Source organism: Otolemur garnettii, unplaced genomic scaffold (genome assembly GCF_000181295.1).
Source record: "Otolemur garnettii isolate 467f Iridium unplaced genomic scaffold, OtoGar3 scaffold00074, whole genome shotgun sequence".
NCBI classification, from domain to species: Eukaryota; Metazoa; Chordata; class Mammalia; order Primates; family Galagidae; genus Otolemur; species Otolemur garnettii.
Genome location: NW_003852469.1, coordinates 2,014,381 through 2,040,985, shown reverse-complemented (window position 1 = coordinate 2,040,985; position 26,605 = coordinate 2,014,381). Strand labels below are relative to the sequence as shown.

The following is a 26,605-nucleotide window of genomic DNA, read 5'->3' as shown; positions in this document are numbered from 1 at the left end:
GTCATTGTTGTTTGGCGGGTCCGGGCTGGGGATTCGAACCCGCCACCTTAGGTGTACGTGGCTGGCGCCTTAGCCGGTTGAGCTATAGGTACCGAGCCCAGGTTGCAGCTTCTTATGTAGTGACACAAAGAATAAAGTACCCAGTAACCTAACAACAGAACTCTGGTTAACTGCCCTATAATTTCACTACTCCTTAAAAACTATTTCTCTTTCTCTGTAGGTATCAGCCAGAGCCGTATCTCTCATTGGCTGTTGCAACAGGGATCAGACCTGAGTGAACAGAAGAAAAGAGCGTTTTACCGATGGTATCAACTGGAGAAGACAAACCCTGGTGAGTACCGTTTCCTTTGTCCGTTGCATCTGAAGCAAGACAAATGTAATTAATTACTTTATTGAATCCATGTGCTCACTTGTTCAGTCGGGTACTTTGATGTTGTGCCTTGATGCGAGAAAAACTACTCTTAAAGTCCTAAGCCTTGATTGTAATAAGTTTTCATTATTACTTTGTCATGTTCACTCTAAGGAACTTCTGTGCTTCCAGGTTATGTGTTTCTAGGCATAGTTTGACACAAAGCTTATGAATGTCAGTGACTGATGTTCTTTTCTTCAGCTATACATAGTTACATATGTAAAACAAGATTCCATTATCTTTCTTTTTTTGCAAATCTTGCTTTAATTAGTAACATAAATTTACTATTTTTATTTAGTTCATGTTGTACCCTACCCAATGATCTCTGCTAATGATTTTCTTTTTCTTATTCTAATGACTTAGATAATGGATAAGTCTTTGGACTTCAGGATGCAGCTGCCCTGATGACCCCCAGGAGCAGCAGTAGATTAGAAAGTAATATGAAATTTTAAGGAAAAAGAAGACCACAGAAACCTTTGTGTCTAGGATTAGCAAGAATAGGCAAGATTTATCAGGATACCTTCACCAAGTGATAGAGAAAGTAAAATCTGAAGTTGTGGGACGTACTGCCTCAATCTAGTGACAATGGCCTGCTTCTAGGTGTAAGCTTGTGAGGGAGCTATTTTTGGTAATGCTGCAACATTAAAGCCTTTGCATAAAGACTAAATCAGTTATTTTCCCCAGTGGAAATAAAGTGTAATAATAGCATTGACTCTGAGGTGGAAATAGAGTATAACAGAAACATATATTTTTATGTGTCTGTGATAAGTTTGTTTTCCAAAAATCACATTTTCAATCCAAAGTTCCAAGCAGGATGAAACAGAATAGATTGTATCAACCTCTCTGCAAAAAAATTCTTTTAATCGATTCTGACCCCCAGTTTCTATTTTGAAGGGTGTCATATGTACAGAAAATGCAAACGTCTAGTACAGTAAATACCTGTTTATCCTTTTCTTAGATACAATAATTGTTAATATTTTACTACATTTGTATTATCTCTGTAAAATAAATGAATTTAAGATTTGCACATATATGTGCATTCAACATCTCTTAAGAATAAGGATAATTTACATAACCACAGTCTCCATTGTTATAACTAAGAAAATTAATAATAATTTCATAGTACCATCTGTAGTGATATTAAGTTCATAGTTACATTTCTTAAGTCATTGCAAGAATATCTTTGGTAGCTTTTAAAAAAAAAAGTAGTATCTGTTTTAATTTGACAAATTGGAATGTCTCCTACATGCTTAAATCTAGTACAAACTTTTTAAACCACGTAATCTTACAGAATGTCCCACATTCTGGATTTTTCTATTTATTGTTATTGTTAAATAACGTTTTTAAAATCCTCTCTATTTTCTGTAGACTGGAATTTAGGATTAAAGGCTTCATTAGATTCAGTTTGATTATTTGGGGCAAGAATACTTTACAGGTTGTTTCAGGGGGCATGTAATGACAGCAGTTTACTTTGAAATGCTTCAAAAAATAAAATGGATTGAATATATAGGGAAATGGATAGGTATGAGATAAAGTCAGGATACAAAATATTTAGTGGTCTGAGTATGATTTTCATTTATGAAATTCTTTAGATGTTTTGATATGTTTGAACATTTTCATAATAAAACATAGCAGGGAAATGCTTCGTAGGTAATGTTTGCCTCATGGTCCTGCCTATCAGGAGGCCTGTGATGTCAGGTTTTAGCACTATCCCTGAGCTAAGCTTGACCATTCTGTTAAGGCCATGACCTTCAGATCTTTTTTTTTTTTTTTTTTTGCAGTTTGTAGATAATCTCTAGGGCAGTGGTTTGCCAGCTGATGAATATCGTACTGTGTAGCAGCCTTTCACCAGTAGTCTCAGCATTCACAGATGATCCTCGCCTGACTTGATGATTCCAAGTGAATTGCAGAACAGGATAATCTAATCCATTATTCTTCCAGGACTTGGTAGTTTTTCCAACATTTAACCAGTTTTGCTACAAAGAAGAAACACTTGTTTTCAAATATTTTCTAGGGATATCTAGATATAGAAGCAAACTTCTTAAAATGGTGACTTTTTGCTGGGCATAGTGGCTTATGACTGTAATTCCAGCAACTCTGGAAGCTACAGTGGGAGAATCGCTTGAGGCCTTAATAGCTTTCAAGATTTTGTTAAAAATGAAGAACCTAGATCATATGGTAAAGACCTGCTGCTTTTGAGAGACAAGTAGAAAGCAAGATGTCAGTGATTTTTTTATTAATAGATAAATGTAATAAATGTAGTAATTCATAATTTTTTTTTCTTGGCCCAGGACAGCTCATTAAAAGAAATATCAATAGTATCATCCTTTTAAATATAGTTTGAGAAAAAAATGCAAAATCAGTGACCATCACAAAATTAAAAACTCCTTTTTCTTTAATTTTTTTTTTTTTTTTTTGAGACAGAATCTCTCTATGTCACCCTCAGTAGAGTGCTGTGGTGTCACAGCTCACAGCAATCTCAAACTCTTGGGTTTAAGCGATTCTCTTGCCTCAGCCTCCCAAGTAAGCTGCAACTACAGGCGCACACCACAACATCTTATTTTTGTTGTTGTTGCAATTGTCATTGTTTTAGCTTCCCAGGCAAGGTTTGAACCTGCCACCCTTGTTGCATGTGACTGGTGCCATAACCACTGTGCTGTAGGCGTAGAGCCTTTCTTCTGTAAATTTAAGCATTTAGAAAACACATACAAAAATGTTTGTATATTCTAGGCCTCTATTCTTGGGCCTCAGAGCATTTCTCCTTGTATACCTTGAGTGAAGTTCTCTTTTTCAACCTCTTTACTTCAGACCTATTTGGATATGGTTTTGTGATTTTTTTTTTATTTATTTGTGATTTTTTTTTTTTTATTAAATCATAGCTGTGTACATTAATGCAATCATGGGGCACAATGTGCTGGTTTTATATACTATTTGAAATATTTTCATCAAACTGGTTAACATAGCCTTCACTGCCTTTTCTTAGTTATTGTGTTAAGACATTTATACTCTAGTAAATTAGTAAATTTAACATGTACCCTGATTTTTTTTTTTTAAGTTTCTCTTTAGGCTCAGCAAGAAAAATAATAAAATAGATATTTAGGTTATTTTTACTGAGATAATTCAGTAGATTAAAGATACACTCAGTGTAGTTCTCTGAGATGCAGATCCAGCATCAGAATTTCCCAGCATAACCCAAAGCCTGCCAATGTATATAAATAGAATAGGCTGGTGGAAACTAATCAAATACGTTTTACCTTGTTTCTTACGAAAACATTTACAAGAAAATGCCTATTTTTCAAAAGAGGGTGAGGGTTTCATTCAGTGTAGTTGACAGCAAAAGCCCCTTTATTTAATCAAATTAAGCGCAGCAATCTTTTCCCTTGTCTAATTTAAACATTACTGTAGCAGACAGGGTGTTCTGGGTTCCTCTTGGCTTATGGCACTGATTCTGCATACTTTTAAATTAAACAATTAAATGAAGCTTGCCAGGAGGCTTATGCAGCAAGCACATGAAGTAAATTTGTAAGTTTGTAGGTTCACAAGAAATGCCCACACCTTCACTTACAGAGTGTTACAGCTCCAGGGAAACATGCCTGTGAAATGGGAGAGGATGAGAAATTACTTCTGGAGACCCTAGTTTCTATGGATTGCATAGTAATTATGTGCCTGTAGTCATTCTTTTATTAGCTGATCGGTAAAGACTCACCCATATCTAACCGTGATAGGCGAGAATGTTATTATATATACAAAGAGAACAGGCACTCAAATTTTTAAATAAATCTATTAGCAAATTGTGAAAAGAGTTTCTTTGTTTCTCATGTGAGAAGTTGCAAGAGTTTATTTTTAATAGGAGCTCAGATACAATATGGGGTAAAAAACGTTGGAGCACACTTTTCCAGTAAGGACCTTTAGCCAACCAGAACTTCTGTATTTTCCTTCAATAGAGTTTCAGGCCTTATGTCCATTGTTCCTACATTCTAATAACTTTTTATTTTTCAGTTAGAGTCAGTAATTCTGAACTCATTCTAGTATTATACATTTCTCTTCATCAATTTCAACCAAAGCAAGATGAACTTTGGTTTCTAGAACAAATTTGTATTTATTAGTGCTGCTTGGGCTACTTTTAACTGTTGCTATATTGAAAGAGAAAAAGGAGCAAGGAAAACATCTCAAAAGTAATGCGATAACATTATGTTTTAAATCAAATACATTTATACTCTTTTGACAAAGAGCAGCAAATTTTTGCAATATGATATTCTTGGAGTATGGTGTGAATATGCTTTTTAAGAAATTTAAAATGAAGAGACAGTTTTTAAAATATTTCACAAGATTTGCTATCATTCAGTTCCCGCCGTCTATAAACTGTCCTGATTTCTTTTAAAGTAACCAGACCACTACTTGCTTCTCTCTTTTCTTTCCCCCTTCTCTCTCTCACTCTGTTATCTTTTCCTTCCTGACAAATTTTATTTCATAAATTTCCTCCAGCTCTCAAGATAATATAAACAATACAGTATATTATAAAGAAGCATAATACTAACAGTAAACTCCAATACCAAGAAAGAACCGTTCTTATTAGCTGGCTCATGGTTCTTTGTGTTCTCTGTTCTGTCTGTGCCCATTTATCATGCTGCTGACCTCAGGGAGCGTGCCACAGTGCTGGGTGGGGCTTACTACTTGGAATTCATTGACTTATTCCCACCCTCCACTCTGAAATTCTCTTCTTTTACCAGAGGAAGGCCTTGGATCAGATGACCTGTTCCCTTACCCAGCCTACTTCTTGTTTTGTTTTTGTTTCTTGATAGGAATAAGAGTCTTACTCTGTTGTCCAGGCTGGTCTAGAACTCCTGGCTTCAAATGATCGTCCTGCCTTGGCCTCCCAAAGTGTTGGGATTATGGGCATGAGCCACCCACGCCCAGTCTCTGCAGTCTATTTCTACCTTTGTCTTCATCATCCACGATAGCAGCTTGAATCTATTTTGGACCTTTTCACCCTGGCTGTGGAACAAAACTAATATCTTAATTAGTTAGATTCCAGAGGTCTTATGCTATAATCCCTGGTTGCTTTGAGAAAAGCACTAAAATAAAGACTTTGAAACCCCTCCAACCTCCTAATTCTTGCTTATGTCTAAACTTTATTAGCTTTGAATTAGGTCCAGAGTGAATTCCCAGGTTATTTTGGTAGAATGGAACCCTTTTTCTTGAACTGTGTAAAGAAGGGATTCAGTTTAGAGTTTCATAATGGGTAGGCCAGGAATGTTTTTAAGCCAAGGGTGAGCAAACTCTCCCTGCAAAGGGACAAATTGTAAATCTTTTAATCAATATATGACAATGTTTTAGTAAAACTTTATTTACAAAAATAGTCAGCAGGCCGTAGTTTGCCAGCTCTGTTTTAAGCCATGAATCTCCAAAGTATTCTATGATGAAACATTTGCTTGAAAAAAAAGTTAAGTATTTATTACTTTATATCACACACTAGAGGAAATTACATATGTATTAAGGGCTGAAACATAAAATGAAAACTATAAAACTATTCTGAATGGGCTCAGCGCCTATAGCTCAACCGGCTAAGGCGCCAGCCATGTACACCTAAGGTGGCGGGTTCGAATCCCCAGCCCGGACCCGCCAAAACAACAATGACAGCTGCAACCAAAAAATAGCCGGGCGTTGTGGCAGGCGCCTGTGGTCCCAGCTACTTGGGAGGCGGAGGCAGGAGACTCGCTTGAGCCCAGGAGTTGGAGGTTGCTGTGAGCTGTAATGCCACGGCACTCTACCCAGGGGGACAGCTTGAGGCTCTGTCTCAAAAAAAAAAAAAAAAAAAAAAAAAAAACGATTCTGAATGATATTCAAACCCACTGGCCATAATAGAAAAGATTGGCAGATTTGACTGCATTAAAAATTAAGGTCACAAAGCATACCATAAAAGGGGACAAACTGGGGAAAAAATTGCAATCTATACAACTAGCATTTGAGGGATTTCACCATAAGACTGAATTCACCATAAGCTGACTGATTCACCATGAGATGAATAATTGATAAGAAAAAAGGACAAAAGATACGAATTTACAAAAAAGGATATTTAATGGTCAATAAACAGGAAAAGATGCTTATTCTCGTTTATCATTTTTGGTGGTGGTGTTTTTTGTGTTTTTGTTGTTGTTTTTCTAAGAGACAAGGTCAGACTGTCTCCCAGGCTAGAGTGCAGTGGCTATTCTTAGCAGGAGTGTAGGCATGTACCACCACGCCTAATTCTTTAATTTTTATAGAGACGATATCTCATTATGTTGCCCAAGCTGATCTTGAACTCTTGGCCTCAAGTAACTCTCATTCTTACTTATAGTGAAATTTCTATATTAAAGGGAAAATTTCTACTGCCAAATTTGTACATTTGAATGATGATAGTGTCAATGTTGGGGGATGTGGGTAAATAACCAACTGGAGGTGATTGTGATAATTTGTATTATCTCTTCTTGCATAACAAATTTAGCAACTTAACAAACATTGTTATCTCACAGTTTCTGTAGCTTAATAATCCAGAAGTGGCTTCGCTAGGTGGTTCTGGTTCAGAGTTTTTGTGAAGTTGTGGTCCTACTATCAGACAGGGCTGCAGTTACTGGAACTGGACGGCCCACTCGTAGGTTCACCCACTGGGGTCTTGGCAGGCCCTCATTTCTCACTGTCTGTTAGCCATAGACAGCCATTCCTTACAACATGGGCCTTGCTGTGTGCTGCCTGAGTGTCCTCGCACATGACAGACAGTTCCCTCCTTGAGCAAGTGATCCGAGAGAAAGAGCAACCAAGATGCCATGCTGTCTTCTGTAATATAATCTAATCCTAGAAGTGACATCATGTCACTATAACATGTTATTGGTCACATAGACTAGTCATGGTACAGTGTGGAAAGGGACTACGCAAAGGTGTGGATATCAGGAGGGAAGGATCCCAAGGGACCTTGGAGGCTGGCTACCATGTGACTGTATGGAACTGGCCCAGGGCTGGGTTTTACATGGTGTCTGCTGTGGCTGGAGTGGCCCCAAATGGCTTTCTCTGCAATGTCTGGCACCTAGTTAGAGTTGGCAAGAGCACCTGGGGACTGGCTGGGCATCTTTCACTCCATGTGGCCTCTCCACGTGGCTGCTTCAGACTTGCTACCACATCATGGTCTCAGGTTAGTCAGACTTCTATCAACTGGCTTCCCCAAGAGCCAGCGTTCTAGGAGACCTAGGCAAAAACCGCAAAGCTTCTTAGGATCCAGCCTCAAACTTTTTTCACGTTCTTTCAAAGGCATGATTACCAAGAAGTATGATTTATTGTGAAGGGCATCTCTGGAATATGTCCCGGGAAGTCATGATTGTGAGAGATGACACTGGCTTATTCTAAAGTGATATCAGTGCAGGGAATAAAAATTGGTCTGATACTAGAAATATTTTGAAGATAAAATGAACAGAATTTGTTTATGGATTGGATATGTAGTCTGTGGGAGAAATAGAGCAATTATTAGATTTTTGAGCTGAGTAGTTTGAAGAATGAGAATCTGTTTACTGAGATGAGAAAGACTGTAGGACAGTGGGTTGGAAAGGAAGACCGGAATTAGTTAAGCTGTCAGGTATCTGTGTAAGTGAATACATAGAGAAATGTGGCCATTCAGAAGGGGATCTACAATAAATCTGTCAGTGTTATAGTAGGAACACTATGGTATTCCTTGCATGCTATGGTAAAGAGAATTGATTCCTGTTAGGAAGAAAGACATATTTATTAATGTTCATTAATAATATTTAATTGTTTTTTTAATATGTGCATAAAGTTCTAGCCTGTCTTTCTAGGGGAATCATAAGAGTTTGGATTAAGGGGTAGCACCTGTGGCTCAAGGAGTAGGGCACTGGCCCCATATACTGGAGATGATGGGTTCAAGCCCAGCCCTGGCCAAAACTGCAAGAAAAAATAAATAAGATGAAAAAAAAAAAAGCTTGGATTAAGGCGGTGCCTGTGGTTCAGTGAGTAGGGTGCCAACCCCATGTACCCAAGGGTGGTGAGTTCAAACCTGGCCCCAGCAAACTGCAACAAAAAATAGCCGGGCGACAAAATGAAACTCTGTCTCTTAAAAAAAAAAAAATAGAGTTTGGATTAAACCCATAGGCAGGGGAAACTTTTTGAAAGTTTTTGATCAAAGGAGTGATATGATCATAATTATGCTTTACGGATGAATTTAACAATGTAAAGAGTACCAAGACATGGTGGCTCACGCCTATATCCTAGCAACTCTGGGAGGCTGAGGCAGGCAGATTACCTAAGCTCAGGAGTTCGCGATCAGGCTGAGCAAGAGCCAGACCCGGTCTCTAAAAAACAGCCAGCCATTATGGCAGGCACCTGTAGTCTCAGCTATTTGGGAAGCTGAGACAAGAGAATCACTTGAGCCCAAGAGTTTGAGGTTGCTATGAGCTATGATGCCACAGCATTCTACCCAGGGCAACAAAGTGAGACTCTTGTTTTAAAAATACCAGGCAGAGTAGGGCGCCAGCCACATACACCCAGGCTGGCAGGTTCGAACCTGGCCTGAACCAGCTAAACAACAATGACAGCTGCATCAAAAAAATAGCTGGGCGATGTGGCAGGTGCCTGTAGTCCCAGCTACTTGGGAGGCTGAGGCAAGAGAATCACCTAATACCAAGAGTTTGAGGTTGCTGTGAGCTATGACACCACAGCACTGTACCCAGGGCAACATAGTGAAACTCTGTCTCAAAAAAATAAATTAATTAAATAAAATAAAACTATGTAAAGAGTGAAAGAAGAAGGGTGGCGCCTGTGGCTCAAGGAGTAAGGTGCCGGCCCCATATACCAGAGGTGGCAGGTTCAAACTCAGCCCTGGGCAAAAAAAAAAAGAAATCAAAGGCAAAACATTTCATCGGGCAGCACCTGTGGCTCAGTGAGTAGGGCGCTGGCCCCTTATACAGAGGGTGGTGAGTTTGAACCTCGCTCCAGCCAAACTGCAACAAAAAGATAGCTGGGCATTATGGCAGGTGCCTGTAGTCCTAGCTACTTGGGAGGCTGAAGCAACAGAATTGCCTAAGCCCAAGAGCTGGAGGTTGCTGTGAGCTGTGATGCCATGGTACTCTACCGAGGGCAACACAGTGAAACTCTTGTCTCTAAAAAAATAAAATTAAATAAATAAAAGAGTGAAAGAAGAGCAGGGGAGCCAGGGAGTGAACTCTGTTAAAGCATACCAAGTTCTATTTCAGATCTGTGAAATTAAGTCTATGGAGGTCAGAGACAGTGTTGCTTTCCCTGTTTTATTTTTAGCTTTTAGCCTGGAGCAATCCAAGTGACAAATGGTGAGAGAGTAAATGCATCATTACCAGTTCACGCTATTTGAGAAAAGTCTAGTCTGAATTAGTAAAATGTCTTAATTATAGACTTTTATTCATTGAAATTTTATTATGTTCAAGAGATAACAGACATAGTATAGTATCAACAGGTAGGAGACCTGTACACATTTGATTTAGGAGACTGTAGCATATCAAACATCATCTTATTTTCTTTGATGCTATATTTAACTTTTTTAAGTTTATAAGAATTTGGTTAATTTTTTGAGTTATTTTAAATTCATCTAATACCTGTACACATTAAGACCTTCCAAGTCCTTTTTTATATATATAAATTTTTATTTATTCATATCCTGAATTTAAGATATGATACCAAGTTCTTTGAATGGTAATGAAAGGTTCCAGACATCTAAGGCATATTGTTCAAAAACATTATGACTATCAAGTAGGAATTTTAAAAGAGATTTTTTTTTTAGAGGAAAGGTAGACCAATGAAATCGTCACCAACCCAGAGATCATACTTTGCTCTTCCTATAATGAGGTAGATTTCATGCTGTGCTTCTAAAAATAATATAAATGAAACTAATAGACAGATGACCAAATAGGAAGAACAGTGACATTTTTAATATCATTAATGAATTAATTACTCGGCCTCTTGAGTAGCTGGGACTACAGGCGCCCGCCACAACACCTGGCTATTTTTAGAGATGGGGTCTCACTCTTCCTCAGGCTGATCTCAAACCCATGAGCTCAGGTAATACACCCACCTCAGCCTTCCAGAGTGCTAGGAGTATAGGCGTGAGCCATCACACCCAGCCCTTGGCCTGCAAGTTTTAATAGACAAGACTTTATTCTCAAAAATTCATTATTCTTGGCTCGGTGTCTATAGCTCAATGAGTAGGGCGCCAACCACATACACCAAGGCTGGTGGGTTCAGGCCAGCCCTGCTAAACAACAATGACAACTCCAACCAAAAAATACCCAGGCCGGGTGTTGTGGCAGGCACCTATAGTCCCAGCTACTCAGGAGGCCAAGGCAAGAGAATCGCTTAAGCCCAAGAGTTTGAGGTTGCTGTGAGTTATGACACCACAGCACTCTACCCAGGGCAACATAGTGAGACTCCGTCTCAAAAAAAATTTTTTTCATTATTCTTTATTTCATGATGTATTTGTCATATTGGTTTGAATAAATTATAAGATATTTGCTAAAAATGTCTTGTGTATTTCAGGGGCTACGCTAAGTATGAGACCAGCCCCTATTCCTATAGAGGATCCTGAATGGAGACAAACGCCTCCCCCAGTCTCTGCCGCATCTGGGACCTTCCGACTACGACGAGGAAGTCGATTCACCTGGAGAAAGGAGTGCCTGGCTGTGATGGAAAGGTATGTGTCTCCTTTTCCTATGAGAAATCTCCCAAGCTAAGGAAAGACATGAACTTTGGATAGACTGGGACAGCTTTCATTTCGAGTAAGTTATTTGGGATCTGGGTTCTACCTCTGAAAGTATTTTGGAATATTAATAAATGCTATATTATTGAAATAAGGTGATCTTGGCTCGGCGCCTGTAGCTCAGACAGCCCAGGTGCCAGCCACATATACCAGAACTGGCAGTTTTGAATCCAGCCTGGCCAAAAGCTGGGCATTGTGGCGGGTACCTGTAGTCCCAGCTACTTGGGAGGCTGAGGCCAGAGAATCACTTGGGCCCAGGAGTTTGAGGTTGCTGTGAGCTGTGACACAACAGCACTCTACCCAGGGTGACATAGTGAGACTCTGTCTCAAAAAATAAAATAAATAAAAAGATGTGGTGATCTTGGCATTAAGAATTCATAAAGCTGGAGTTAGCATCTATTTATTTATTTTACTTATAATTTAATAGCATCCTCAGTAATTTAAGAAACTTTAGATGAAATATTTATTAAATTTATATTTTTGTATTATATTTTGGAAAAACTCTTTGAAGTCTTCTTTTCATCAAAAATATCGAATAATTTTATAGGAGGCCACCGTAATGTACCTTTCTTCTGTATGGTATGCTAAACAAGTAAGTTTAGTACCAAAACTTAGAAATACTTGTTTTTGATTTTGATTCAATAATTTATCCTCTCACTCTACTACCAGTACCTGATCCATAGTAGATACTCTTTACTTTTTTAGCCCAAATTTGACCCTAGCTTCCGTTTTTCCCATCTGAAATGTTATAAATTAATTGTGATTATGAAATGTGCAATAGTAGTTAGCATAGTTCCTATAGTAGAACTACCCTTTTTGTCACCTACCTATAAGTGATGTTTACAGAATATTTTTTGATGGAAAGCTTTATGTGCAGTAAGGTAATAATGTTCTGGCTGTATACTTTTACTGTTATCTAACCTGACCAGTGGAATGATATACTGGACAGAGCATTTGACTCAGAGTGAGAAAGCCTCAGCCTTTGCTTAGGTCACAAAAACTCTGACCTGTGACTTTATAGCTAAAATAATCATTTTTAGGCCTGGTGGGGTAGCTCTGCCTGTAATTCCACCCCTTTGGGAGGCTGAGGCAGAAGGATCCCTTGAGGCCAGGAGTTTACCAGCTTGGGTAACATAAGACCCTGTCTTTACAAACAATAAAGAAATTAGGGGTGGCACCTGTGGCTCAAAGGAGTAGGACACCGGCCCCATATGCTGGAAGTGGTGGGTTCAAACCCAGCCCTGGCCAAAAACTGCAAAAAAAAAAAAAAAAAAGGAAAAAAGAAAGAAATTAGCCAGGCATGTGGCACATGCCTACAGTCCTAGCTTCTCAAAAGGCTGAGGTCAGAAGATCACTTGAACTCAGGAGTTCAAGGCTGCAGTGAGCTATGATCAGCCACTGTATTCCACTCTGGATGACAGAGAGACCCAGTCTCTAATAAATAAATAAATACATACTGAAAGATTTTCAGTAGCCCATATGTCATCTAAGACTTTTGCTATCTCTATTCTCTACTTTATGATTATTTCCCAGCTCATTAACTTCACTCCCTGAAAGATTTAAAAAGCTGGACTTCAGACTTTTGCTTTTGTACATAGCTGAAATTAATAAATTTTCTTAGGCAAACCTATTTCTATTATGTAAATTAAAAGGTTGGAGCCAGGAGCGGTGCCTGTAGCTCAGTGAGTGGGACACCAGCCCCATACACCAAGGGTGGCGGGTTTAAACCTGGCCCCACCAGCCTGCACCAAAAAAAGTAGCCAGACCTTGTGGCAGGTGCCTGTTGTCCCAGCTACTCTGGAGGCTGAGGGCAAGAGAATCGCATAAGCCTAAGAGCTGGAGGTTGCTGTGAGCTGTGATGCCATGGCACTCTATCAAGGGTAACAAAATGAGACTCTGTCTCTAAAAAAAAAAAAAAAAGTTGGGTCCAGTGCCCTAAATGAGACTATAGGTTATCCACTGATAGTCATCTGTTCCTTTCCTCACTCTGCTTATTATGGATAAGAGGACTCATTATTCAATGAATCCTTACATACTTGAGTCAGTAAAGAGTGAGACTGCTATCCTAGAGACCTGACATTTATAGTCTGCTCTTTTTCTCATCTAGAAATTTTTATCCCTCTTAAAAATTTCTTTAGAACTTATGGGAATTATAATGCCTAATTTAAAGTATTTACAATGTTATACATTTTCCTCCCAGGAAAAAAAAATAAGCTTCAGTATTGGTTTCTAGCTAGTGTATGTCCTAACTGTGGTATTAACCATTTCATTTTTTCATTGACGATGCAATTTACATTTTATTACATAATGTCAGTGTCAGAAAGAATTAATTTAAACACCAACAACGATAGTGAGAGGGGTATTCCTATTGCATTTTCAGAATTGAACCTCAGAGTCTTTAGGATTCTTTTTTTTTTTTTAATTTTTTTCCAAGGCAGCAAGAACTAGCCACAGAATTACACTGATTAAATTTCAGTTAAAAAGATACTGAGTAATTTATACTTTTAACTTTAATTTTAATTAATATGTGTCTTTATCTAAACCTAGAATCGGTTTATCTTAAGTTTAATTTTATCCTACCTGGCACAACTAGAAAGAGGATGTGGTTTATTCCAATAGTTACAAAAATGCAGACTGCCTTTCAAAGTACTTAATAACAGTACAAAAGGTCGTAGTATGACTTTCCTTCTGGAAAAGTGGACGTTTTTATTTTCCGACGTGGAATATAAAATTCCCTACCCTTAGAGTAAAGCATAATTTTTTTTTTTGAAAGAATGGGTAAATAAATACATATGCACAGACTATAAAACCAGCAAAGTAAGCCTTACTCAAATTTGTAGTATAAGATAAAGTTAGAAATCATTCCATTCCTCACACCATACACCAAGACAAATTTCAAATGAATCAAAAAAGTGAAGCTATATAAATAATAAAGGAAACATGATGATCCCTCCCAATCCTAGAAATGAGGAAAAAAAAAAAATACAGGACAGACTTCAGAGTCACACAGGCTAAGGTTTAGTTCCAGCTTCACCCTATGTTAATCTTTGGGAATTTCTGGTTTCTATAAAGTGGAGGTGATTATTATGAGAAGAGCTGGGCAGCGCCTGTGACTCAAAGGAGTAGGGCACTGGCCCCATATGCCGGAGGTGGTGAGTTCAAACCCAGCCCCGGCCAAAAACTGCAAAAAAAAAAAAAAGAAGAAGAAAGCCATGAGTGTGAATGAACTCTGGTTAAGTCTGACTAAATCTCTCTGCTCATACAGTTTTTGCATTTTTGCAGCTAAATGTGGCTGGAGAAAAACTTAAAACTCCACTGACTGATCTTATTTTAAATTTATGATTTATGACCAGGAACCTCAAGTAGGTCTTTAATTCTGCCAGACAGAATTAATAATATATCTTTCTGGTTTATTCTCACTCACTCTCTTAAATGATTATTTCATAACTTTTCTGTCTTTGCAAACTCCCCATCCTGATGACCTTGCTTCCTCTTTTAATGAGGAAAATAAAGCAAAAAGAGGAGAATGTCCATAAACAAGCTACCTGCTAGCATGTACACACAAAAGCTCTTGTTTTCTTGCCTCTTACCGTACCCAAAGCACTTAAATGATTTGTATATCCCTAGCACCTATTTGGTGCCTGGCTCGTAATAGATACTCATTATTCATACACACACACATATACATATATGTGTGTGTGGGTATAAAATAAAATTTGGCAGGGCATGGTGGCTCATGCATATAGTCCCAGCTACTTGGGAGGCTGAGGCAGGAGGATTGCTGTGAGCTATGACACCGTGGCACTCTACCCAGGGCAACAGAGTGAGACTCTGTCTTGAAAGAAAAAAAAATATTTCCCACACTAGAATGAAATCTTTGGAAAATAATTGTGGTGAGCATAACATCGTGAACAGACTAACTTCAAAAATGAAAATGACTTCCATGATAACTAAGGTCTGTCAGAAGACCAGTTCTCCAGGACTGTATTTTTATGTATGTCCCTATAATCTATCTTAGGATCTTGTTTAGCAATTAGATTGTATTTTGGCTCCCTCAGTTTCTACATTTTTATATTACAATAATGAAATATCCTGAGGATATTAGAATCTGAAAATGCAGAGAAATCATTGTTGACCTACCTTTTCATCAGTCTAGTAGTTATAATTATTTCCTTATAAAATGAGAAAACTGAAAAGTCACCTTATTGCTTAGAAGAAATTGGCTTCTCTAAACCCTTGTTCATTGCTTTACAGTTGCAAAGAAACTTACTTTTTATTTTTTAGTTTATTAGTCCTACATTGAGTGAACTAGCTTAAGGAAATATCTTCACATCCAGGATGAAGGAGATCATGTATTTGAACAGGGTGGTGACCTTATGTAGGTAGGAAGTTTATTTCCAGCTCCTTTATATCTAACTATGACAGCTTTGTAGCAAGTAAGTCGATGCTGAATGATCCATTAGGTAGAATATCATGGTAAAAGGACAAATGTTACTCGTATAACTTTGAGGAAGAATGTAAATGCAATAATGTTAAGCAATAGAAGAAACACATTATATTATTATAATAATGTAAAAAGCCATAAATATCTAAAGATTGAGAGTAATAATAAAATTTAAATAAATTATTTGCCTTAAATGTCAGATAGTTTGTACATTTTTACATTACTCATCTTTGGTTTGTTTCTGATGACAGGTAGACAGAAGGACCGGGGCTCTAGCCCCTCCTCTTTACCAGCTGTGTGTCCTTAGGCAAATTGCTTGTTGTAACATGACAATAATCGTACCTCTCTTGGAGGGTGCTGTGATTTAATACTCAACAACAGTGACTGCAGAGGGCTCGGCATGGCACGACACACAGTAGATGTTTCATGTACTCCTCCCACTGCTAAATAGGCAGCACAAAAATGTTAAACAAGTAAAAACTTCCAGAAGGAATTCTGGGTTTTTTCAAATGGAATTTCTGAAAAATTAACATTTTCAGTATTCTTAAGCCTCAACTAATGAAAGTCTCCTTAAGTACTTCTTTATTCAAATGAAAGTCATTCATTCTCTGTGCCGACATTGTACCCAGTGCTGAAGGGTAAGGTTCTAGGCCCGGTAGTCTCAGTACAATGGAGAAGTTAGGTTTGTTTATTTATTTATTTTTTGGAGACAGTCTCACTCTGTTTTCCTGGGTAGCGTATCATGGTGTCATAATAGCTCACAGCAATCTCAAATTCTTAGGCTCAAGCAATCCTCTTATCTTAGCCTCCAAGTAGCTGGGACTACAGGTGCCTGCCTGTCTGATGCCCAGCTAGTTTTTCTGTTTTTAGAAAAGATGTGGATCTCGCTTTGCTCAGGCTGATCTTGAACTCCTGAGCTCAGGCAGTCTGCCCACCTTGGCCTCCCAGAGTGCTAGGATTATAGGCATGAGCCACTGCACCTAGCTGAGAAGTCAGATTTTAAAAGCCACACAACAGATGGTACTGAGTGTGACAAGGATACAGAATAGAGTAGTGCAGGGAAAGGCAACCCTGAGATGGCATTGGGGTGGGGTGGGGGGGTCCTGTAGGGCAGGGAGGTTCTGATGGGTGGAGAAGAGGAGGAAGGGCGTGGCTGGCAGGGGAGTGCCAAGGCACAAAGGCTTAAAAACTGAGGTCGCTGGAATGTGTGCTCAGACTGGCGGGAAAGTCTGGTGAGCAGGATTGGAGAATGGCCTGGTGTTGCCACAAAACAACATCTGTCTTTTCTCAGAGTATTCTTATTTGTATCCATGCGAAATAGGTTCTTCTAATAATAGAAAAAAATGTTTCTTCTTAATTCATTTTTTAGGTTGTTTGTGCTGCTTTTCTCTCACATGTGAAAACTCTTTTATGCCAGTGATTCACATTATCTTTTTCTTTTGTATGGGGTGGACTTTGTGTTAATAAGTATAAAACCGGGGGGTGAGGGGGCGCAAAAAAAAAAAAAATAAGTGTAAAACATCCTCAGAGTTAAAAAATTGAAACTTTTGAAAAATCTTTCCAGCCTTCCCTTTTAAAGACAGGAGCCTAAATAATATTCCTTTTTCTATACTTTCAAGGAAGTATCTTGAAATTCCAAAAAAAAAGAAAAGGAAAAAAATAGATGGACTATCTGTTTAAGATGTTCAACACATTGTACCTCACATATGCATAAATGTATTCATGATCTATGTGTATATGACTTAATAAAAGAAAAAATAAATATAAAAAAAAGAAATTCAGATGGCACCTGTGGCTCAAAGGAGTAAGGCAGCAGCCCCATATGCCGGAGGTGGTGGGTTTAAACCCAGCCCTGGCCAAAAACTGCAAAAAAAAAAAAAACCCAAAAACAAACAAAAAAGAAATTCCAGCCATTTTCAATTAGAAAAGAAACTTTTGATCCTTCTTTTTCCCACTGATTTTGTTTTACAAAGATATGTTATTACAAAAGTTATAAAATCCAGTTTTTACATTGTTAGTATGAAAATTTAGGTAATATCTTTGCCAGAGTGAATTATCTCACCATCTGCTGAGTAAATTTTACTTGATATTTCAGTAGTCTAGTTTGTGTGCTGCTTTATGCTAGGGTTTGGTTACACTTGGCATTCACTAAAATTTGGTATTACTATTGCTTGAACTTAACTGAATTGAATATTTAAAAAGACCCCATGTTTGACCAAAATTAGGAAATGCTTTCTCCCTTAATCCCCCACCAGACATGTTAGGATGGGAGGGAAAACAGTACAAGATTTTCTAAATTTTTTTTTTTTTTTTTTTTTTTTTGAGACAGAGTTTCACTCTGTTGCCCTGGGTAGATAGGGTGCTGTGGCATTATTGTAGTTCACACCAACCTCAAACTCTTGGGCTCAAGAGATCCTCCTGCCTCAGGCTCCTAAGTAGCTGGGGCTGTAGCCACCTGCCACAATGCCTGGCTAATTTTTCTGTTTTTGGTGGAGACAGAGTCTTGCTCTTGCTCAGGCTGGTCTTGAACTCCTGAGCTCAAGCAGTCCATCTGCCTCAGCCTCCCAGAGTGCTAAGATTCCCAGCAAGAGCCACCACACTCAACCAGGCTTTTCTAATCTTATTAAAGATGTAAAGCATTCAAATCAATTCAATGATAAATAATAATTAAAAAATTTAAAGATCTAATCAAAATGACTCAACAACAGTAGAAAAATTACTTTTGAAGGCCTCAATGTTGTTTTTCCCAAGCCTGATCACTGTACCCTTTCATCCATAAAAAAACGTTTTTGGGGCTCGGCGCCTGTGGCTCAACCGGCTAAGGCGCCAGCCATGTACACCTAAGGTGGCGGGTTCAAATCCCCAGCCCGGACCAGCCAAACAACGACGGCTGCAACCAAAAAATAGCCGGGCATTGTGGCGGATGCCTGTGGTCCCAGCTACTTGGGAGGCGGAGGCAGGAGACTCGCTTGAGCCCAGGAGTTGGAGGTTGCTGTGAGCTGTAATGCCATGGCACTCTACCCAGGGGGACAGCTTGAGGCTCTGTCTCAAAAAAAAAAAACAAAACGTTTTTGGGGAGCAGATTGGAGTCCTAACGTTTGGCCTGGTCTGTAGTGGATGAAGCCCCAGAACGCGTGCACTCTCCCTCCCTGGGCTGGTCTCCCCTGTACTGCAGGCACTGGCAGACTGCTCTCTCTCTCCCCCTCTTCTGATGTCATTGCTATTCTAGGTTAGAAAATGCTGGAAGACTACACTATAAATTTTGGAATTAATAGATGCTGAAAGTTGAATTTTAAAGAGTTTATCCTCTTTCCAAATCCTTATGGAATGACTTGGGTAGCACATAATGAACTATACCTCCTGTATCTCTGCAAATAGAAGGAAGTTCTTAACATTTATATGAGACAACAGGAGCCTGAACATGACCTCATTTCAATCCATTAGACTATTTGAGGAAAAAAACAACAAAACTTTCCCACTTATTGACAAGTAAAGTTATCCTGATCCATTTTTCATAGCCAGTAAAAAGATGAACTGTCCTTAAATGCATTTTAAAATTGGCAAATTATACTTCCTGGTTCCTTTTTGGTCAAACAGAAATAGCTAAAAGAGAAATTATCGTGATGTTTTTGAGGCAGATTAGAAGTTTTCCCTGTCCTCATATAGACAATTTGCCAGCAGTATCTTTTGTACAGTGTACCCCTTATTTCTGTAGTCATTGAGCCTAATCAGGACAAAAGACCCCATGTTCACCATACTGTTCTGTGGCCACAGTTTATAAAGAAATGAAGTGTGGTTATGTAAATATTGGTGTTGTGTGTAATGCGTCACCAATGAAGTGCATGATTCCTCTCTGAGGCAGAATTATAGGTGTTACAAATATCAATACTGACTGATCAATTTAATAGACTAACTGGAAGATCTTACTGGAAAATTTTTGAGCTTTTTGTAAAACTCACATACCTATTAAGCTTCTACTATGAACCAATCACTGTCATAGACACTAGGGGATACGGTAATTAACAAAACAAGTGTGGTTTTGGCCCTTATAATAGTGCATTAAGGAATTATTGCTATTGTACTAAACGTTCATATCATGTACAGAGTTTGCACATGTGTTTGATGTTTCAAGATGTCAGTTGGTAGGATATGAACTTGTGGGTAATTGTCCAATTTTGGTTGCCTTTTTGGATGCATTTCAGGTAGATTGTGTCATTTTAATGTGTGGGGCATCTAAAAGTGGTCTTTAGGTTATACTTGGAGTACCTGTGTACTATAGAAATCTTAACAGTGCCTCATCCAATATTTTATTGGTTCCTATTTTGGGATGTCATCTGTTAAATCAGGCCAGACTAAGCTATGATTCTAACCATCTTGAGACTATCATATATTTATCATTATCTTGCTGAGTTTGTCATCAAAATACCTTTCTTCATGGTATCACTGTGAAGAAGTTTATTTTACTTGTGCACAATTGTTAACATTTAGGTGCCTAACAACATTAACATAAGTAGCAGGGTTTTGGTCAGATGTTACCAGAAATAATTGAGCTTTTTAAGAGGCAATTGAAAACTCATTTATCTATATTCTGGTAGTTTGAGTGACTCACACTAAAAACAGTAATCTAAGGCACAGAATGTAAAAAGGTAGGTTTAAAAAAATGTGGTAAGTACTCGTATATACAAACTCTTGTGTTTCTCCCTCTGCTTTCCAGGAAGTATATAAGGAGAATCCCAGACCAGGGCACCAGATTCTTAGAATAATCTATATCATTGTCTGCCTTTGGTTTGCTACTTGTTGAGATCAAGAATCTGGATTGATCTCTGGGGGAACAAGTTCTCATTTTTAATACAGATTATATCCCTTTTAGCAAGAGTTAGTCATTTTACAGAAACATAGCACTGAGAATAAGAAAAGCCACGTAGGAGACGATGGATTAATCCTGTTCTGTTGATCTTCACGTTGTAATAAATTATTGTTCAGTATCGTCCAATTGGTGAGTGGCCAGTTTATAATAAGTACTTTATTTTTAATTGACACCAGTACTTCAAATATTTAGATAGGCACCAGCACTTTATATTGTAAAAGTAGGCTCTCTGCCTCTGGACACCTTGTACATCAAAAGTAAGAAACTTAGTTTCAGATGACCTTTCAAATCTCTTTTGTAAATGTACTTCCTACCAACGGAGGCTGACAGAGCAGAGAGGAAGATACATCTACTGCTCAGATAAAAGGGGAGCAAAAACAGCCAGCAGCACAGCCGCACTAGTGCCCCATAGTCTGTGAATGCAGGTGCTTCCCAGGGTACCACCGTATCCCCCCGTACAACCTTGGTTGTCACTCACATTTGGTAGTTTCATTAGGAAACTAGGACATCCATCATATACCAGCAAAACTAAACACTGACATCTTGCACATGGTTTTCCCCTTCACTATTAAAATAAATGGAGGATTGAACAAATACTTAACCAATTCAGTGATACTCAGTCAAGATACATGTTTTAAGGGAAATTCTGTTTTCCTTCAGGTGATTAGACCTTGTCAGTTTCACTGTTTTTGACAACTCCAAAAAATTGTCTCTATTCTTTTCACGTTCTTCATAGACTTATGATTAAAAGGTAACATAGATGGAAAACCATTTGTCATAGAGTAATAAAACCCACTTTGGGCTGCATGTCATTGGGCAGTGATAGCTTGTGTTGTGTCTAAGGTTTAATAGTAGGATAAAGTGTGCTGAAAATTCAGCTCCTAAATCCAGGGCTGTGCTTATTATCACATAACAAGTAGGATCTAGTGGCAGTGAGCACACTGCAAGTAAATAAAACCCTTAAACATAGAATCTGTGCAGTAAAAAAGTCTTGGAAGATGAAAACTTTGTTAGGGTACATTTCATACATGGTGTTCGTAATTCTTATTCTCATGTGTGGATTTTTCCGTTGTAAACAAGTGAAAAAAAGGCATCTTTCTATCTTCATAACAGTTTGGAAGTTTTATTTTCTGCCAGTGTCTGAGGAGGTACTAACTCTTGTACAATAGATTAAACTGTGCTGTAGACATAGACTTTTACTGTGTCTTGATGTTGTATTTCAAGTGAGAAGTCCCAGGATTTATTTAACTTCCCTATGACCTACTCACAAAAAAAGGTAGGTCAGCGTTGTGGTTGACTCCAGAGCAATTGTAAGAAATTTCCTTTCTCAAGAAGGAAAACCCCTCACTTGAGAATTGCTGTGGCCCTTGGCCTAACGGGGGTTTCTTATGGATATCTGTACATCTCTGCTAGTACTGCTTCCAGGAACTCCTGTGAAATTTACAGGAGTTTGGTCTAGATGATTCACTGGTACAGAGATTTGCATTACATATCTTAAATGAAGTCTGAAACAATACCATATATTAGATGAATTTGAGCCAATGAACTGAATGACCTTGAGTAAGCCAGTTTTCTCTCTGGTGTATCTAAATCCATGTGTAATGAGCTGTGTTATCGGAGTCCATATGGATTTGTGGATTAGGATTAAAAATCACCTTTTCATATCTGAATCCTTTAATCTGGTTGTAAGCCAGTACTAATTTTTCTACTTAAAACTCTCTTTTGACAGGCTATTTTGTTAGTATAGTAAAACTTTAAGATGCCACAAAGTCATGTAAACGCATAGCTTCTTCTGTAATAGAACTCATTTATATTTTATACTCACACTTTCTGAAAAGCTGATATGGAGAGAGCCATTATTTATTTTATTAAGTCTCTAGAATTAAAAATGAACTCCTGTAAAAAATACATTAGTGTAGAAGAGCATCTTTTGTTTGTGGTAATGTATAAGTGTATTTTGAAAACAGTCTTTTAAAATGTATGTTGGCTTTCTGCTAAAAGGCATGATAAGCTAAGAAAATTTATTATTTAAGAATAATTTTATGGGCAGTGCCTGTGGCTCAGTGGGTAGGCTGCTGGCCCCATATACTGAAGGTGGCAGGTTCAAACCCGGCCCCAGCCAAACTGCAACAAAAAATAGCCGGCATTGTGGCCAACGCCTGTGGTCCCAGCTACTTGGGAGGCTGAGGCAAGAGAATCACCTAAGCCCAGGAGTTAGAGGTTGCTGTGAGCTGAGTGATGCCACAGTACACTACCGAGGGCAATAAAGTGAGACTTTGTGTCTACAAAAAAAAAAAAAAGAATAATTTTACACAATTTCATTTTGCTCATACTTTCAGATAGCAAACTTTATTTTGAAATAATGGCTTTTTGGTGTAGTGGCTCACGCCTGTAATCCTAGTACTCTGGGAGCCTAAGCCAGTGGATTGCTCGAGCTTAGGAGTTTGAGACTAGCCTGAGTAAGAGTGAGACCTTGCCTCTACTAAAAGTAGAAAAATTAGCTGGGCATTGTCACAGCCACTTGTAGTCCCATCTATTCAGGAGGCTGAGGCAAGAGGATGGCTTGAGGTCAAGAGTTTTGAGATTGCTGTGAGCTGTGACACCACAGCATTTTACCATAGTGACAGAATAAGACTCTATCTCAAAAATAAATTAATTAATTAAATAATGCTTTTTAAAATTATAAAATTAGCATATGCTTAGTATATAAAATAGGGGGAATATAAAAAATATAAAGAAGAAAATTAAAATACCCCTTAAATACATGTATCACCACCCAGAAGTAATCATTGTTAACAATGAATATATTTCTTTTCAGTCTTTTCTGTGTGTTATGTATATATCTACATATCTTTTTAAACAAAAAAGGATTGTTCTGGATATGTAGTTTTGTACTTAGTGTCATTTATATGATCTTTGAAAAGATGATTTTTATTAACTAAATCCATTTTAAGCATATACTATAGTTTATTATCCAATGCCCTGTGATTGGACATTTCGGTTGGTCACTATCTCTAGTTCAGATCCTAACTTCATCGCTGATTATGATGCCACTTTGTCACAAAGGGATGGTGAAAGAGAAAGTATTTTGGAAAGCAGTTTTCAAATTAATCAAAGGTAGGCTTTTGTAATATCATACAATCTAATTTATTGTTATTTTAGGTAACGTTTTTATTAGAAAATTAACACTATTATATTAGAAAAGATGGGATATAAAAAGAAAATAATATTTTCATTTACAAATAACCACTGAAAATATTTTGGTACATTTACATTTAGGGGTCTCCTTTATCTATATACATATATGTGGTATATAATTAGAATAACTATTATATATGGTTTTATAACTTTTTTTCACTGATGTTTTCCCATGTCATTTAGTGCTCTTTGAAAATGTGATATTTTTAATACCCCCTTCTTTCTTCAGATGGCTATATCATAATTTATTTAACCATTACTATTTTATTGGACATGTAAATCTTCCCCGTTTTGCCCTATTAAATAGTGCTGATGCGAATACCATGTACGTACCTTTCTCTTAAGGGTAACGATACATTTAGCCATGTTACCACATCTTACCCCACAAAGCTGAATTTGTCCCTCTGCTAACAATGGCCTTGAGAATGACCATTCAGGTCACCACAGCATGGCTTTATATGCCTGTCATAACTGTGCTTTTGGTAAGTGAAAATCCATTTTCTTTGCCTGTTTGGTGGGTGAAAGCTTTGTTTCATTTTAGGGTGTGTTAACGTCTTTGATTGCTAGTGAGGCTAGGAGCGTTTACATGTTTATGAATCCCTCGTACTTACGGAGCTTGTTCTTTACCCATTTCCACAGCATATTCATGTTTCTTACTGACCTCCACATTCTCTACAGAAGGAGTTGTCATTAGCCCTTTGTGCTACATATTTGTACTTCATTTTTTAATTCTTATGCCTGTATCACTTAGGCTTCCTCATTCAGCTGTTTTTCTCTAGTTTTGTTTTTTAATGATTCTGCTTTTATATTTAACCCTAATATATGATACTTGGCTCATAAGATGAGGCTCTAGTTTGGTCTTGTTCTCCAAATAGCCACTTTCCCCTTCCTCCTTGGATTTAAGATTCCTTCTTGCATCTAAAGTTATTTTATTTGTCAGTCATCATCAATTCATAAACCAAAGTTTTGATTATGATGATTTTATAATTTTACAATATTTGACAGAATAGAATGCATGCATTACTGTTTATATTTCAAAAGTTATCCATTTTCACCTATTTTTTCTAGATAAACATTGACATCATATTACTGACACCTATCACTCTAAGAAAAAAGAGAAAAGAAAAAATTTGTATATTTAATTTGAAGTACAGTAAAGTTATGATCATGCCACTGCCCACCGATAGCCTGGGCAAAAGAGCAAGATCTGTCGCTTAAAAAAAATCAATCTTAAAAAACGAAATACATGGTGGCACCTGTAGTTCAGTGGATAAGGCGCCTCCACATAGACCAAGGTGGATTCAAACCCAGCCCGGGCCAGGTAAAATCAACAATGACAACTGCAACAAAAACAATAGCCAGACATTGTGGCAGGCACCTATAGTCCCAGCATACTTGGGAGGCTGAGGCAAGACAATCACTTAAGCCCAAGAATTTGAGGTTGCTATGAGGTATGACACCATGGCACTCTTCTGAGGGCGACATAGTGAGACTCTGTCTCAAAAAAAAACCCAACAACTAAATACATATATTTCTGAAACACCACAAAGGTCATTGACAGTTGTTAATCTTCATTAATAAAAGTAATCAATATACCAGAAAGAGTAATTAAATTAACAAAGGGGGCTCGGCGCCTGTGGCTCAAGCGGCTAAGGCGCCAGCCACATACACCTAAGGTGGCGGGTTCGAATCCCCAGCCTGGGCCCGCCAAACAACAAATGATGGCTACAACCAAAAAATGGCCGGGCGTTGTGGCGGGTGCCTGTGGTCCCAGCTACTTGGGAGGCTGAGGCAGGAGACTTGCTTGAGCCCAGGAGTTGGAGGTTGCTGTGAGCTGTGATGCCATGGCACTCTACCCAGGGGGACAACTTGAGGCTCCGTCTCAAAAAAAAAAAAAAAAAAAAAAGATTTTAAATATCAATACTGTATACTTTGAATTTTACTGCACTAATTGCTGAATAAAATAATCTCTAAGCCCCATTTATTATCAACAGGGAGTCAATCTAAAAAATTGTAATATAGGAGCTTCTTATGGAAACTTGAATGAAAAACAATGTTAGGCATCTAAAAGAGGGGTAGATCTCAGAAGAAAAAGGAACTAAAGGTAAAATTTTTTAGTATTTGACCAGACTTTTAGATAATAGAAACCTTATTCAGATGACTTACAGCAGTATCGGCTCATTCCAGTCTGCTTGCCAGGAATCTCTCTATAGTGAAATAAAGTCCACCAAAGTTGACTCACACTGTCCCTGCATGCTGTCCCATTCTTTTTGTACTAGCTACATTTACTCAGTGTATTAGTTACTAAGTGTATCACATACTGAATAGCTTAAAACAACCAGTTTGTTCCTTCCCAGTTCTGAGGCTTTGTCGGAGAAACCCTCTCATGCCTCTGTCTGGCTTCTGGCAGTTGCTGGCAGTCCTCATGTCCCTTCCGGCATCTGCTTCCATCTCCACATGGCCGCCTTCTCTGTTTGTGTGGTTTTTTCTGTCTTTCTATGGGTATTCCCATTGGATTTGAAATTTTATCTCATCTTCATCCTTACCATAATTATTACATCTACATATATACTTGTTTCAAAAAAGGTCACATTTTGAGGGTTCAAGTAGATGTGTATTTTAGGGGGATACTATTCCACTTCCTTAGCAAGAAGTAGCAGAGAGACCATGGGCTGCTTTTGGCTTGGCTGTGATCTTAGCTTTGTAACCTTGGGGAACTGAGCTTCTCATAGTCTCATTTCCCCAATGAGAAAGTTGATCAGTGAATAATTTTCAAGGTCGTGAGTTGTCCTAAAGTCATATTAAAGGATGAAGGGGCTTGGCACCTGTGGCTGAAGCAGCTAAGGCGCCAGCCACATACACCTAAGGTGGCAGGTTCGAATCCCCAGCCCAGGCCCGCCAAACAACAATGATGGCTGCAAC

At 38.1% G+C, this 26,605-nt stretch overlaps 1 protein-coding gene across 6 annotated transcripts in view; it reads left to right on the top strand.

The window, feature by feature from the left end:
• HMBOX1 (homeobox containing 1) overlaps positions 1-26,605 on the top strand; it is a 152,627-nt gene that overhangs the window by 99,118 nt on the left and 26,904 nt on the right. For all 6 annotated transcript variants that reach the window (XM_023515583.1, XM_023515586.1, XM_023515582.1 and 3 more), the window contains exons 5-6: positions 221-331; positions 10,955-11,108. In XM_023515583.1, the coding sequence (XP_023371351.1) occupies positions 221-331; positions 10,955-11,108 (265 nt within the window). The remainder of the gene's footprint in view (positions 1-220; positions 332-10,954; positions 11,109-26,605) is intronic.